The sequence below is a fragment of the Rhineura floridana genome, chromosome 14, assembly GCF_030035675.1.
Source record: "Rhineura floridana isolate rRhiFlo1 chromosome 14, rRhiFlo1.hap2, whole genome shotgun sequence".
Taxonomy (NCBI): domain Eukaryota; kingdom Metazoa; phylum Chordata; class Lepidosauria; order Squamata; family Rhineuridae; genus Rhineura; species Rhineura floridana.
The window spans coordinates 33838917-33855295 of NC_084493.1; the positions used below are offsets into that span (position 1 = coordinate 33838917).

Here is a 16379-nt window from a genome sequence, read left to right on the forward strand (position 1 = left end):
CAGGCACCCCTGCAATACAGGCAGCGCAGACTTCAGTAACTCTACCTGCAAGCCCCACCACCTCCCCCTTCAGTGTGAATGCCGTATGCACAGTGTGTGCATGTCTGCCATCACCCAAGACGGTAGCGAGGGCTTCCCTAAGGAGCTGATGCCCCCCCATCTTGGTTGATGACAGGCATGCGCGCTATATGGATGCACATCATTCACACAACACGGGAGGTAGGTGGGGTGCATGGGTGGGCTTATTAGTCCTGTATGGTGGGGGGTTGGGCTACGGTGCCGTGAGCCTGATGCAGGCTTGTGTCCAAGCGCCCAGTCATGTCTGGCACCAGCCCTGTATCTAACTACTGTAAATACATTTGAAGCTGTATCATTATGAGGCACCCATTTTTGATATCCAAAGGAATCTAGGGACAGATAGCTCTCTGGCTGGTGCTAAATATCATAGGAACAAGGGTTTGACTGTGATTGTATGTTGCTTAAGAATCAGATTAGCCAGGTTTATTCCATATATCGTAATAGAGGCGATAAATGTCTGCCTGAAGTATAAAATGAAACCAGAATACAAAGCATCATTCAAAAGAAAAGAGCTAAAGAGAGAGGGAAATGGAATCAGCTACTATATGCCACACAAAAGAAGGATTTCCAGTTATGAGTGGGAAAGATACTTTTCTGCAATCCTTCAGGATCCAAATAATTTCTTATTGGGTAGTTTCCAATTGTCCCCTGATGCCCCAGAGTGGCAATCTGTTACTCTCAGTGAAATTATTGATTTGATTACTGGACTTAAATCTGGCAACACTCCAGGCCCAGATCACCCCCTGATCTCTTAAAATCTAATCCAGAATGATGGGCTCTCCTATTAGCAGCTCTATTGACTTCTATTAATAACTCTGGAAAGATTCCAGATATTTGGAGTAAAGCGATTATAGTTCCTATTTTTAAGAAGGGTGACCGGTCCAATCCAGATAATTATCGTCCTATCAGCCTTCTCTCAGTTGTTGGGAAACTTTGTGCCAGGTATTTAAAATGTAAGCTTGTAACTTGGATAGAGGATAATAATATGTGAGGAACAGAATGGGTTTAAAGCTGTCTGCTCAGACTTAGATCACTGTTGTGTGCTAGCTCACTTGGCAGAGAAATATACTTCAGTTCCTGATCATAAGCTTTTGACTGCCTTTATTGACCTTAAGTCTGCCTTTGTCTTACTCTTGAGGGACCTGTAATGGTCTAAGTTACATAAAAGTTATATTGACAAGTTCCTACTGTTTCTCATCAGATGCCTGTATAACCAGACCTCTAGTCAAGTGAGATGTGGGCAACAGGGACAAGTTTCCAACTCAGTCCCTGCTAGAAGAGGTGTAAGACAGAGCTGTATTTTGGTCCCTTTTCTTCTTAATTTATTTTTAAATTATCTGGCTTCTTACCTTTGCAGTATCGATTCCCACGCTCCCAAACTGTCCAACACTAAGATACCTTTACTTTTGTATGCTGATGATGCTGTACTGTTATCACTCTCTAGAATTGGGCTAAACCGATTAATGTCTGCATTTGGGACCTCTGAGAATAGCACGACTATCAATTACAGCAAGTCTGAAGTTCCGGTGTTTTCTAAAGCTTGGAAGAAATTTAAATGGACTTTAAATTGCCCATATAAAATATTTAGGCATACAAATGCAGAACACTGGATTTTGGTCTGAACAAAAAAGGCAGGCAATTGATTCAGCAAATCTTAGTCAGCAGCTGATCCAAAGATTTTTTTTTATGCAAGGTAGTCAGTTTATCCCTTCTGCAATTCAAATTTATAAAGCTAAGACTCTGGCCCAACTTACTTATGGTATTCCTATTTGGATATTAGGATTTAATGGCCAAATTGAAAGAGTCCAGTCTGTATTTTTTAGAAATTACTGGGCCTGCCTTCCTGTGTAGGTATTTATCTAAAAGTGGGTATTTGATCAGTCGAATTCAAGACACAGATTGATGCCTTCAAATGGTGGCTATAGCTACATTCCTGGCAGTTCCCAGTAGTTATCTCTCATTATTATTTCAGATTCCTATGTCACTCATTGGATGAGAGAGATGGAGAAGAAATTACTTAGGCTAGGCTTCTCTGTGGAAGCTGTGGGCAACTATGGGCTTCAGAAGGCTCAACTTCTTGTTGTTCAAAGACTAATAGACTTAGCCTACAGCATTTAAGAACTGCTGCTAACAAATCTTGTTCTCCGTTACTCTATACTGATTTTAATAACTATGGACTTACTGCAGCTTTGTATCTGCATACGTTAACCATTCCAAAGTACAGAAGAGCATTTACCCTTGCTCGCTTTAATGTGTTGCCATCAGCACTATTAGAAGGACGATTTAGTAAGATTCTGGTTAAGGAACGGATATGTCCCTGTGGTGCTGGAACAACAGAATCTGTTGAACATGTTCTCTTGTATTGCAACATGTATAAGGAATGCAGAAAGAAGCTGATTTTTCCATTATTAACAGCCTTTTCTGGAAGTAATTCCACATCTTTGGTACTGATTTGTTTAAGGGATGTGTCCTCTTGTGTCACTGAAAGAGTTTCTAAGTTTTTTATGACCTCAAGGCAAATTAGGGGGAAATGTTGCTATCCTCGTGAGAGAAGGAATTCTACAAAACTCTATTCCTCTCATGTCACCTTTTAACTATCTTTTATATGTTTTATATTAACTCTGCTGGTCTGTGACCATAATAAATGAATTGATTGATTGAATGTATATTTGTAGGCATCAAGCTACAGTTTGCTTGGCCACAGACAGGTAACGCTGTGAACTACAGTGTGACTACCCTAAGGAGCCGTGATGTGGCCTCGCACAAGATGGGGCAGGCCTCAATGATTGTAACACCAGGCCTCCAAGCACAAATAGGGAAGGGTGAAGGGAAGCCGCCTCCCCCATCAGGGAACCTCCATAGCCTCCACACCAATTATAGCATCTGGACAAAGTGCGTCACCGATGGACGAAGCAGGGCGAGCAGAGAGCAGGGACCGAGCCGCACTCAGCTCAAGCAGGCTGGTTCATGGGAGGCCTTGGCGCTGTTACTGTGAGGACTCCCTTTCCTCCAGGCTGTGTCGTGGTGCTGGGACTGAGCCTGGGGCACCCATGCAGCCCTCCCCCCAAAGGTAAGCTTCGCTGGCTCATCACAGCAGTAGATAAGGGAGGGGGCAGGGGATGGCGCAGGCAAACACTCGTGACGGGCCGGGGCAGCTCCACAGCAACTGTCCTGCTCTGTTGCGCCACCACTGCCTGCCTCACCAGCAACACTGTTTCAGGCTTAGCAGCGAAGGACGAGGAAGGAAGCGGCAGCAGGAGGAGCTGCCCTGGCCTGCCCTGAGTTTTTCCTGTGACTTGCCTGGGCCTTCTGCCTCCATCTTCCTGCCTCGCTTCCCTCCTCCTGGCTGGAGAAGGTCTAACCCTCCTTAGCACTTGTTTGGGTGCACCAGAGAGGTCCCTGCAGGGATCTCTCTCAAGCACCCAAACCCAGCGCTCAACAAAATTGTCCTTCCACCCCTACATTGGCTGATGTGAAGGCAGGGCAATCCTGCTTTGCTTGAATGCACGAGAGGTCCCTGCAGGGATCTTGCTTGTGCACCCAAACCCAGTGCTAAGCAGTTAAGGGGTTGGAGGGCAATCCTGTTTAGCATTGGGGGGAGGGAGGTTCAGCCAGCTCTAAATGGGAGGGGAGAACGTGGGGGAGGCTTAACCAGGTCTAACTTTCCCACATTAACTCTTTAGATCAGGAGTGGAGAACCTTTTTTGCTCCCACCCTGTGGGACGATTTTGATAGGTGGGTGGGGCAACCCTCCTGTCAAATGTGACATCACAATTACATCATGTGATTGACATGTGGGTTCTAAGGGTAGAAGGATTGGTGAGGGGTTGGGGGTGGGGCAGGGCTGCAGGCAGGGTTGGAGAGCTATGCAAGCAAGGGTGGAGCCCCTAGTCTTTAAATACATTAGTAGCAGGAGACCATCTAGGGAGGCAGTTGGAGTGAAAGGTGTGCTAACGCAGGATAAGGAAATTGCAGAGAAGCTAAATGAATTCTTTGCATCTGACTATACAGTGGAAGATATAGGGCAGATCCTGAACTAACCTTTGCAGGAAGGGAGTCAGAGAATACAGGCAGATAGTGTTGACGAGAGATTAAGTTCTAGGCTTAATACACAAAATAAAAACTGACAAATCACTGGGTCCAGATGGCATTCATCCGAGAGTTCTCATAGAACTCAAATGTGAAATTGCTGATCTCCTAACAAAAATATGTAACATGTCACTCAGATCCGCCTCCATACGTGAGGACTGGAAAGTGGCCAATGTAATACCAATTTTTAAATAGGAATCTGGAGGGATCCTGGAAACTACAGGCCAGTTAGCTTAACATCTGTTCTGAGAAAACTGGTGGAAAGTATTGTTAAAGATATAATAACCAAACATGTAGAAGACCATGTCTTGCTGAAGCAGAACTAGTATGGCCTCTGCAAGGGTAAGTCCTGTGTCACTAATCTATTAGCTTTCTTTGACAGCATCAACAAGCAGGACAGACAAAAGAAAGAACTCCTTCATACAGTGGCACACAGAGTTAAACTATGGGATTCAGTCCCACAGGAGGCAGCGATGGCCACCAACCTGGATGGCTTTAAAAGATTAGACAAATATATGGATAATGCAGCATAATCTATGAATACCAGCTGCTGGGAATCACAAATGAGGAGTTGCACTTAGGTCCTGCTTGCAAGCTTCCCATAGGCAACTGGTCGGGCATAGTGAGAACAGGACTCTGGACTAGATGGACCACTGGCCTGATCCAGCAGACGCTTCTTTATGTTCTTATGATGTAGGAGGACTACAGCTCCATGACTTTGGTTTTGCATGCAGAAGAGCTCAATTTCAATCCACATCATCTCCAAATGAAAGTATCAAGTAGCAGGTGACCAGAAAGACCTTTCTTTGCCTGGGACCCTGGAGAGCGTCTGCCAGTCATAGAATACAACACTAAGCTAAATGGTCCATTTTTAGGTCAGAAGGCAGTTTCCTATGTTCATGAATGGACCATCCTGAAAGCACAAACGTCATTTTAAAACCTTTTAAAAGCAAGCTCAATTATTAAACATTCAAGCATTTGAAGAGAAGGGTAATAAAGTGTGAATGTGTGTTTTGGGGGAAAGGATGAGTGGGGCATTGCAAGCGGAGTAAGAAAGGAAGCTTCCCAGAAATGGCAGGGCAGCAAGGAAGTTGGCCCTGTACATCTTTGAACGGCTTAACCAAGCAAAAGCTTCAGTCATGCACAATCTCTAAATCATGCATTTCTCCAAATACTGTTTACTTACGTCCTCTGATTCGAAGACGTGGCAGATCATCTTGTATTGTTTCTTTCCTTCCTGTGCCCCGGGAGTCGTTTCAATACAGTCCTGCGAAGCCGACCGGGGCATTCGGCGCCTTGCCATCAAAACAACAATATTACCTATATCGGCAATGTAGGAGATTGTGCGCAGCGCATGGTCCATCATGGTTTCCTAGGATCAATTGATAAACCAAAACCATCAATATGTGCCCCCGCCACTTTAAAAAATGATGCATTTTCCTCCATATTTGTTAATATTTTATGAGAAGAGAGAGAGAGAAAAGGCTTTCTAGGAACTTTGGCTAGAGATGAATGCAACAGCATTCGTATTTTGCCCTGAACTGAGGAGAATCTCATTAAAGTGCTTCAAGGTTTCTGTGAAGTCGGTTCATTTATTCCAAACTGCAATTGCTGGGTGCCACAAACAATGCAAGCTGTCAAGAAGGATCCTGTGATATTCATGGTGCCACATTAGTTTTAGCTTTCCACTGGTCTATGAAAAAGACCTACCCTAACTATACTGTTTATTCTGTGTATCTTCTGTCCTGAGCAACACAGCCAGTCCCCTACCTGCCTTGTATCGCTGTGGTTGGCCAACTGAAATTCCTGCTACAAACTTTGCTCAAGATGCAAGCAGGGCTATGCTTTGAAAGCAGCCTTTCACAACCTGGTGTCCTCCAGAGGTTGCTGGACTACTACTCCCATCAGCCTCAGCCAGCAAGGCCAACACTCAGAGATTATGGGAGTTGTAGTCCAGCAGCATCTGGAGGGGACCAGCTTGGGATAAGGCTGCTTTAAAACTTAATTTAGAGGAGGGCATGCTCTACCACTGTAGAAAGTACTGCTTCACATAACAAGACCTCGTGGAATTCACTGACATGAGATGTGGTGATGGCCACAAGCTCAGAAGGCTTAAAGGGGTTATACAACGTCATGAAGGATACTAGTCAGATTGGGCTACAACTCCCATCATCCCTGACTAGTGGCCATGCTGGCAGGACCTGATGGGAGCTGTAGGCCAACCACATCTGGAGAGGACCAGGTTCTCCATCCCTGGTCTACATGCTTCATCCAGGTTCAGAGGCAGTATGCTTCTGAATAGCAGTGACTGGCAGCAACAGTGGAGAGGGCTATTTCCCTCCTGTTCTGCTTGTGGGTTTCCCAGGAGCGTCTGGTTGGGGAATAGGGTGCCAGACTAGACAGGCCTTTGGTCTGATCCATCAGAGCTCCTCTGATGCTCTTATGTTCTGCATCGTAAAGGTCCCTGATTCACTGCAATCCTGCACCAACAGTCTGCAGAAGAACAGTCCAGAATTCTATCACCTCTTTCTGTGTCATGTACAGATCAGCTCCTATTGAACTCTCACTGAAAAACAAATGTATTGATATTTTACCCAGTTACTATAGGTCATTTTAGAGTCTGTTAAACTCCAGCAAAATCTTGCCATTACTGATATATATAGGAAGTATTATTGGTTTCTTAGTCCTTGACACTGCTAAAACGGCAGAGGCAAATCAAATCGCCATTACAAATATGCAGCCAAAAGTTTGTGACATCTCAATTAATTTAATAGAAATTTAGAGACAATGAATGCAGCACACTCTAAAGCCATTTAGTTTGTGCGTTTAATTCAATGTGGTGCTTTAAAATCCTCTGCTGTTAAATTAGACAGAATGCAGTATTCATATGAAAAGGATTACACTGTGCAAAGAGTCTCTTTAGTTTCAAAATGACAGGGATTGAAAAATCCCTGACAAATAAAACAAATGGGTTGGCTAAATGGCTCAAATCAACGTCACTGATATTCATGCAAACTTAAGGAACAAGAGCCATTTTGAGATTAATTAACTAAGGGAGATAACAGGCATTACTGAAGAGGTAATATTTAAAATCAGCAGAGAAGAAGGTGAATGCAAGCGCCGGGACAGGGTCTGTGGGAATAAATCTCCTCTGGCAAGAAATGAAAGGTTGCTACTGCAGGGACACTTAAAACAAGCCAACATAATTCAAGGATGAGAGTTCAGAGGACAGCACATTAAATGCAAGTCTTCAGAAAAGACTCAATTCCTGTTCGTCACAGTCAATCCTGATCAAGCAAATATTGGGTGCATCCAAAGAACTGTGTGCAGAAGGCAAATTTAGCCACAAAAACTAATCTGCAAATGCTTGGGACTGATGAGAGTGGCAATTCAAAAGAAAAAAAGGGCACCAGGTTGGCAAAGGCTGCTGTCATACAAGATGTTTAAGCAGCCTTTCCATGAGAGAAAGGCCACCTTGGGCATCAACCTCCTATTTCAACCTCCACTCAGTGTATCTGAGAGGGCAGCTTATGGCGGGGGGGGGGGAACCCTCCACATGCTACTGAACTACATCTCCCATCAGCCCTGGCAAGCCTGGCCAATGGCCAGAGATGATGGGAGTTGTAATTCAGCAACATCTGGAGAGCCAAAGGTTCCTGACACCTGGCCTATGACAATGGACCTGGGATCCCTGTTCCCTCTCATCTCCCCGTGTCCCCCACTTTGAACCTCAGCATGACGGCTCCTTTCTGGCTCCTTGAAGGAGTGCAGGATTGCAGGCCGCTGGGGCCCTGCATGGATGCTGGGCTGTCGCACAACGGGCCGTGAGCACTCCTCCACTGCTATGAGCTTGTGCTACAGTACGGGGGGGAAATGGTTGCCTCATACATCAAGCATCAAAGGTGAAGAATCAACACAAAGTTATACAGCAGGGCTGCAGAACCTGTGGCCCTCCACGTGCCTTTTTTCAGCCCCCCCTAGGCCACACTGGCCCTATGTCACGCCCATGTCAATTGCTTTTGCCTGGCTAGAAGGTGTCCTTGAAGCACAACCATGACTCTGGCTTATCTGGATGGATGGATGTGTGCTTGTTTGTGTGTGCGCGCCCATGCATGCGCTTGCACACAAAACCCTTCAGCTTTTGTGTGGCTGGAATGGAGCCGACTATACGAAGGTAAGAATCACACCCTGCGCCTTATCTACTTCTGCCTGTGGCCCCACTGGCATGTGGCCCCCAGAAGGCTGCCCATGAGGGAATGTGGCCCTTGGGCTGATAAAAGGTGCCCCAGACCCAAAATGGGTCAGCCTACAAACAGAGAGGGGGAGAAGGGGAGACAAAGTTAACAGATACGCCTCACCTCCAGCTTCCGTCTCAAATCCATTGTTTTGGTGGCAAGACCAGGATGCAGGTAACAGGAGCTGCTCTATCCCAGAAGGCCTATTTGTCAGGGACTAGCTGCCAAATAGCTGCATTCAGCTGGATGCGCCATCCAAACTGCATTGGGAGTATGACATGCTTACCCACAGGCGCGGACGGACACACACACCACACACCACTTGAACACTGTCGGAGACAAGGCTGAATAGAGACTCCTTGTCCTGGCCTAGTTTGGCTGTTTGCAAGCTCTCACTGAGAAAGCGCTGCAAGCCTCAAAGCAACGACCAAATGAGCCAAGGAACGTCCATTGAGAGCAATCCCAGCCCATTCAATGGGGAACAAATTAATTTGTCGAGTACCATCTTTGTCTAGCTTTCGGCTATTAATGCTCAGACAGAAAGGAGACAATTCCCATTCCTCCCCCCACCCCGACCTCAAATTGTCTTTTATTATTTATGTGCAGCAGTGAAATACAACTATGGAATGCATTCCTTACAGCGGCTAGCAGATCCCATTACCATTTGTCATTTTCTTAAGCGTGGACAGTGGGCCTGAGGCTGCGCAGCAATCATGGCAAGGGCTTTTAACAAGGATCCGGACAACTGCCTCAGAGAAAATATCGACAAGAGGAAAGAAGGATATGGGCAGCTGGTATGGGTAGCTCTCTTCACAGACCTGCAAGCATCCTTTTGTAAAAAAAAGACCAGACTAGAGAGATTAAAAATGGCAGCCCCAACCCCAATGGCGGCTGGTGGCTCCATGTCAGTGGGGCAGTGGAATCTGCTCCAGATTTTAGTCTGAACTTTGAACATTTCAGGAGGATTCCACTGCCACACTGACATGGAGCCACCACATGCCACTGCCTGACCTGCAGGCTGACCACCTGAAAGAGACAAAATGCATAACAAAAGTAACTAAAACTATTAATGTTAGAGGGATCCACTCAATTGCCACATCACCCCTCTTGAACTTAGCTGCAAGATCTATTTTAAAAAATAATAATAATGAAGGGGGGGTCAGTCGGTCTGTTTGTGTCTTAGATTTGCCCCCGCCCAGTTTTAAAAAACCCCTTCAACTCACTTTGAATCACAGAGTTCTTATAAGGCAGGTGTGGGGAACATTTTTCAACCCGAGGGCCGCATTCCCTCATGGGCAGCCTTCCAGGGTCCACATGCCAGTGGTGGGCAGGACCAGCGTAATTGCTGACTGGGGCCAATGGGAGTTTATTTTTATTTATTTCATTAAATTTGTTAGTCACTTTTCTACACAATTATGTTCACTCAAAGAGACTTACAGTTAATACAGATTAAAAGTAAAAGATTAAAATATAGTGGTCCAAAACATCTGGAGGGCACCACGTTGGTGATGGCTGCTCTGAACACTCATTCTGCTGCCTCTCAACCGTATGCTTGTTACCTGTGTATCTGCATTCAGGACTTTGATCCTCTGGGTAGAGATGAACAGATCCACTTCTGTCAAAGCCTGGGAATCTCCCTCGGAGCTCTAAAAGAGAAAAGAAGAAGGAGGCCACAGCAAGATCACAGACAGAACGTGAAGTTTCCTCTTGAGAACAATGCCTTCCTTGACCAGCTACGTCAGACATGATGGGATGTACAATCACCAAACTGAACAAGTTACTGCAACACAGAACAGATACTCAGAACAAACCACTTCCAAAATACATGCACAGACGTCACCTCAGACAAGAGCATTCTTAGGGCCGAGTTCACTTGGGAAGTCCTCAAATGAGAATTCCTCAAGTTGACATCTCAGATTAGGCCAGAGAGGGAACAGAAGACCAATTCTCTTGGCAACAGAGACTCTTAAGTTTAAGAGTTGTCAGTCCTTAAAAACAATTTGTGGAGGGGTAGTTGCAGTACTGCATTGCAGCAAGAATACACCTTGCAGATTAACATATTTATTATGCATCTGGTAAAGCAGATGCCATAATCGATTTGTTGGTCTTTTAAGGTGCCACAAGAGTTTTTGCTCTCTTTGTTCATTAGATCAGAGGTGGACTGACTTCGGGTTTGCAGAGTCTGTTGGGTTTTTTCCCCTAGAACTCCAAAGTCCACCAACCAGAGGCAGATGCAAAATGGCAGCTCAAAGGACAGAGATATATCAACAATTAGAGACAGGATGCCTCTCAGCATGGGAATTTGCTCTCAGTACCTGAGCTGCACCTCCCAGTCCTTTCACACAAAAATCCACTCCTGGTTTTTCTACCCCATGCCAATCTTTCTTCATTTCCGCAGCCTAATTTGGGGGTGGAGATTGCTTTTAGTTGCTAAACAACTGGGAGTCAAACTTTGGCTGACCTACTGCTGATAGTCCAGAGATCTACCAATGGAAACCCAGCCAACCTTCTGTCCACTCCTGTCTTAGATCACAGGCACAAAGCTTCCTTAGCAAATACCATTTTTCTGAATTAAAACGTAAGGGACCTCAAAAAGCTTTAAAAGTGTGTATGAAAGAATTATCTGCACTCAGAGGAGAACCGACCCTCCCCCCCTTTTCCTGTACAATTGCCTATTCTGGAGTGCCCCCATTTGGAAAAAACAAGTCCAGGTCAGAGACTCATACAGAAATGCAACAGGAAAACTCATTCAATTGTGGATAATTCTCCTCTGACTCTTCATTGGAAGTGAGTGAATGATCCAATGGCACCAGACACAGAAGCACAACAGAGTTACTCCTCCTATGAAATTTGGTTGGCAAAAGGGACAAGCCCAGAGCAGCCAATCATACAGAGAAGCAGTGGAGCTCCCTCTCCTATGAATGGGCACTTTGGGCTCACTTTAATTATTTGAGAAGTGAAGACTGAAGGGAGACATGCCAGCGTTCCTTAAGTACTTGGAAGGTTGCCACACTGAGGAGGGCCAGGATCTCGTCTCGATCATCCCTGAGTGCAGGACATGGAATAATGGGCTCAAGTTACAGGAAGCCAGATTTTGGCTGAGCATCAAGAAAAACTTCCTCACTGTTAGAGCCATACGACAATGGAACCAATTACCTAGAGAGGCAGTGGGCTCTCTGACACTGGAGGCATTCAAGAGGCAGCTAGACAGCCACCTGTCAGGTATGCACTGAGCAGGGGGTTGGACTCGATGGCTTTATAGGCCCCTTCCAATTCCACTATTCTATTCTATTATTTCATTTCTCAGAGAATATTAGCCATTCTCTTGTAGCATGATAGTATGCCCCAGCAAAAAACTGAATAATTGCTGCTTGCTCACAATGAACATGTTAGGGCTAGACACAACGCCCCCATTTCACATTCCCATTTGTTGCATGTTATTGGAGGCATTTCGGCATTTTTTTAAAGGGTGGGCAGAATTTACTGGAGCACTGCAATACCCTGTCAAGCCAAGGAGGACCATTTTCAGTTCTCCAGAATGTCCTGTACTGAAAGGACTAAAATTCTTGAAGTGGCAGTACTACATTTTAAGGACAGATTATCTCCAGGCCCGTAAAGAACCTTGTTTTTCTTAACAATGTTAATATTTTGTTATATAAATCTTTGTGCACTGTATTCTTTTTTGATGTGTATTTTGTATTTGTGTTTATTTTTTGGGAGCCGCCTTGAGGGCCTTTTGGCCAAAAGGCGGCATAGAAATAGAATAAATAAATAAATAACGGCATTGGGGTGGAGGACAGGTGGCAAGTGCCACCAAAAAGTGGCAGCTCCCTCTGGCAAGCACCATCCTGCCTCCCCGCATGCACTTCAGAACAGGGCATTCTGGGAAATCTAACATGGTGGGCAAGAGTCAGTCAGAGTGCTGAAGAACTCCAGTAACTCCCCACCACCAAAAAAACCCCCAACCATGCCCCAGCCTCCAAAATATACAAGGAGAGGCAGTTTCAACATCTCTTTCATAACACCCCCTCTGCCAAATCTGATTGAACTCTCAGCATTTCAAAAGCTCAGCATAGCTCTTGGGCACATTTGAAACCCAGTTACAGAAACTATGACAGAAACTACCTAGTTGTGGCAGGGGAGTATGCATAATATGAATGCGCCCATACTTTAGGTGTGTAAATGCCTGATGTTCCAATAACTGCACTGAACTGTCACAGCTTCAGGAATGTAAGTCTTGGATGCCTTTTTCCCAATAGTCTCCACTCCTTTCTCTCTTCCAACATCCATTTGAATATCCAGTCAAAGGATTTTTTTTTTGCACAATTACAAGAAACTATACTCAGTGGAAGACTTCATGCACAAAGGGAAGAGAACAGGGGCCACACACGCAACCATTTGCACCTTATATTTAAAGCAGTATCATAGCACTTTAAACAGTCATGGCTTCCCCAAAGGATCGTGGGAATTGTAGTTTGTTAAGGGTGCTGTTAGGAGACTTTTATTCCCCTAGCAGAGGTACAATTCCCAGAGTTCCTGGGAAGAGGGATTAATAAACCACTTTGGGAACTGTGCTTCTGTGAGGGGAATAGGAGCTTCCTGGCAACTCCCAAGAGTCTTTGGGGGAATCTGTGTCTGTCAAAGTGGTACCATGGTGCTTGAAATGTAAGGTGCAGGTGTGGCCCCTATCTTGGCTTGATAGGATTGTCTGCCCAGTCGTTTGCTGGTTAAACAGAGATGAAGCTATCTTCTACTGGGTATCAGAGCATTGCCCTGTCTTGCTCAGTATGGACTACTCTTGACTGGCAGCTGTTCTCTGAAGTCTCACTTGGAGGTCCTTCCTCACTCCCCAAGACTCTTTAACTGGAGATGCCAAAGCTGAACCTGGGACCTTCTGCATGCAAAACAGGTGCTCTGCTACTGTGCTGTGACCGTTCTCTCTGAGGTTCTTTAAGCCTCAGTGAGGCAATTGCTTATCGAACTGTATCTCAAGGGGCAACCACTGCAACTGGCTTTTGTTCTAAGAGTTGTCCACCAACATTTTCTGCAATGTTGCAATTTCACTTTGCATGCCATCCCACCAGTGGCAGCTGGAGGCTCTCTGTCAGTGGAGGAGCGGAATCCACTCTGGGCTTTAGTCCAGACTCTCAAGGAGCTGCCCAAGGTCTTGAACCCTGTTCCCAGGTAGGCTTCCTCCCTCTTGGCATTCAGGCGCTTGACCTTGACAAAGACTTGTCTATTTCAGTAGACATTTGAGCGAAGTTCTCCGTTTATATTATTAATTTAATTGATTTTAGCCATTGTATGTTTTTGGGATTAATATTGATTTTAGCCACTGTATGCTTTTTTGATATTTTTATATACAGCACAGAAATCCTGGTGATTAAGCTGTATAAAAATAGGTCAAATAAATAATAAATAGTAATAAATACTGAGTTACAACATCGATCTTGGCTGCTTCTTCTCATAAAGCAAGCACAGATGTTAAGATAGAAATAAACTTTTGCAAGAGGAAAATGTGGCGTTTATCTGGGCAGAGCAAAAAAAACAACTCCTCCCCCCCACCCACAAAAAACAACAACAAAACACAGTTCTTTGAGATGTTTAGCCACAGAGGGAAATGCAGAGTTGCCATATCTGTACACCACCTTGAGGTCCTTGGAGGAAAGGTGGGATACAAATGAAATAAATAAATAAGCTCTCCAATGAAACCAAGCAGCTCCAAAGAAAGGGAACCATCTTCTCCCACTCCATCCAGTCACCTACACTTTAATACATACAAAACTCAAAAAATTACAGCTTTACGGAGATCCACAATGAGAGACATGACACTCCAAAGACGACAAAAAAAAAAAAAAAAGAACGTAAAACAAACATTAGCATCCAAGAAAAACAGTCTACACACCGCTTTTTTCTTGATTTTAGCTGCCTTTTGCATCCTCTGGGGAGAAGCATTTTAAAAAATAAGTAAATAAAAAGGGAAACAGACAAACGCACAAAAAAGAAAAGAAAAAGGAGAGAAAGAGACATTATGTGAAGTCGGGGAAACCTTTCATCAACAGATTCTCAAGCCTATCATCTGCAGAGAGAGGAAGGAAGCAAACAAGGTTTCTCCTGGTCCCTGTATATAGAGAGAAACAGGCTTTAATGTGTACATAAGGATTGCCAATTGATTACAGAAAATGCTGCATAATTTTCTTGTGCTTAGCCACAGATTATATTTCCCTGCTACATATGCATCCCATGCCAGTGGACCCCAACATTCCCCACCCTCCCACTTACAAACATAGAACCCAAACTCTTGGGGGTGAGGACATGAAATTCATCACTCAGGCGCTATCATTCCAATGTTGCTGTAGCCCCATCCACACAGTGGCCCAATGATGTCAACAGGTGAATATAACTCAGGCTTAATGTGTGAAAGCAGGAGGAGCTTATGAACGCCTGTCAAAACTTCACACAGTTTTGTCAGGAATCAAGTTGCTAGTCCTGATAGTATCAAACTCTTTACAATTTGCCAACCGTTTCTGCTCAAGATTTAAACTCTTCATTGAGTGAAATTGAGTAAAACTGAACGCCACTTCCTTTTCTATCTGTCCATACAGACTTAGTTTCCTGCAAACCTTCCTTTTTCAGCCTCTTTTCCTCCAACTTTGGCAAGAACAAAATATGAACACAAAACTCCAAGATCCCCCTACCTGATCAAAAAAGTTGTGCAAATATCAAAGGATTCAAGCAAAATCAACCAACTTTCTCCAGGTTGGTTATATGAACATATGAAAGCTACCTAGGTATATTGGAATCAGGCCAATATATAGTATAAACATTTTTATCAAATAAATTAAACAAGTGATGCAACACCATAGTTAATGTTGACAGGGGCTGCAAGATAGGAGTTCTAGGGCTTGACAAACATTTTCCATTGAGAAGGTCCGGCCCTTATGTGGCAGGGGATTCAAAGCGAAAGAGGGGAGAGGGAACGGTCTTTCTTCTTTTGCATTTTGGGGTATAGGGTGCAAATTTCAGAGGGCAGTAAACTCATGTGCTCCCCTTACCTCCTTCAAGGCCAGCAGCCGCCATGTTTATTTTTCCAGAACGCCCAGTATAAGCCTGAGCATCCCAAAGAAATAAGTAAGATGGTCAGCAGCTTGGGAGGAATTTAGAGGAAGGGTGGCGAGCTCTGTCATTGCAAAGAACAAAAAGCATCTCCGACATTTGCTCCCTAGGAAGGATATGAGAAGGGTACTTTTGCTCAACGCTAAAGGACACTAGAACATCACAAAACCAGATGAAAGATCCGACTAGTCTAGCATCCTATTTAAAATGGTGGTCAGCCAGATGCTTCCAGGAGCTCGTGATCAGGGCTTGAAGGCAACAGCCGGGGGCTTCCCAGAAGCATCTGGTTGACCACTGTGGTCAAAGAGACCACAGCCATTGGGCTGATCCAGCAGTCAGAATATTCTTATGTTCTTATTGTCTGCAGTTTGCAGTTTGCCATTAACAAAGATTGGACAGGATAGATTGCTTGAAGAAATCAACAGGTTATCTAATAAACACAGATATATAACCCCCCCTTGCAAGAAAAGAGGGCTAAGATTAGGCAGAAATTCCAATTCTGCTTAATTAAAAAAACAACACTCACTTTCCCTGCCCCCTTCTAATGAGTTGTCTGCAGCATCTAACAGCTATTAAAAATAGCAACAGTGAAATGTCTTCTGAGACTGTCCACCAAGTACATGCTACCTAAGAGTGCAACATCAATGCCAATGTACAAAACTGTAACTTTGGCATGACACAAACCAGCCTGTTGTGGCTCCCAGTTTCCCAAATTATCTCTTGAAAACTCGGGACCTGCCAAAAAAAGGCTCTTGCCAAACAACTCATAAGGGCAGGGGTGGAGATATGTCAACCTTTCTATGTTCCATAGTTAAGTACTGGTCAGGATTTTCTCTTGCAGTATACACTGCAGCCCCAAAT

The 16379-nt window shown here is 44.6% G+C and overlaps 1 protein-coding gene across 2 annotated transcripts in view; it reads right to left on the bottom strand.

The window, feature by feature from the left end:
- APBA2 (amyloid beta precursor protein binding family A member 2) overlaps window positions 1–16379 on the bottom strand; it is a 193766-nt gene that overhangs the window by 27847 nt on the left and 149540 nt on the right. For both annotated transcript variants that reach the window (XM_061595509.1, XM_061595508.1), the window contains 2 exons: window positions 9962–10048; window positions 5354–5539 (listed from right to left, as the gene is read on the bottom strand). In XM_061595509.1, the coding sequence (XP_061451493.1) occupies window positions 5354–5539; window positions 9962–10048 (273 nt within the window). The remainder of the gene's footprint in view (window positions 1–5353; window positions 5540–9961; window positions 10049–16379) is intronic.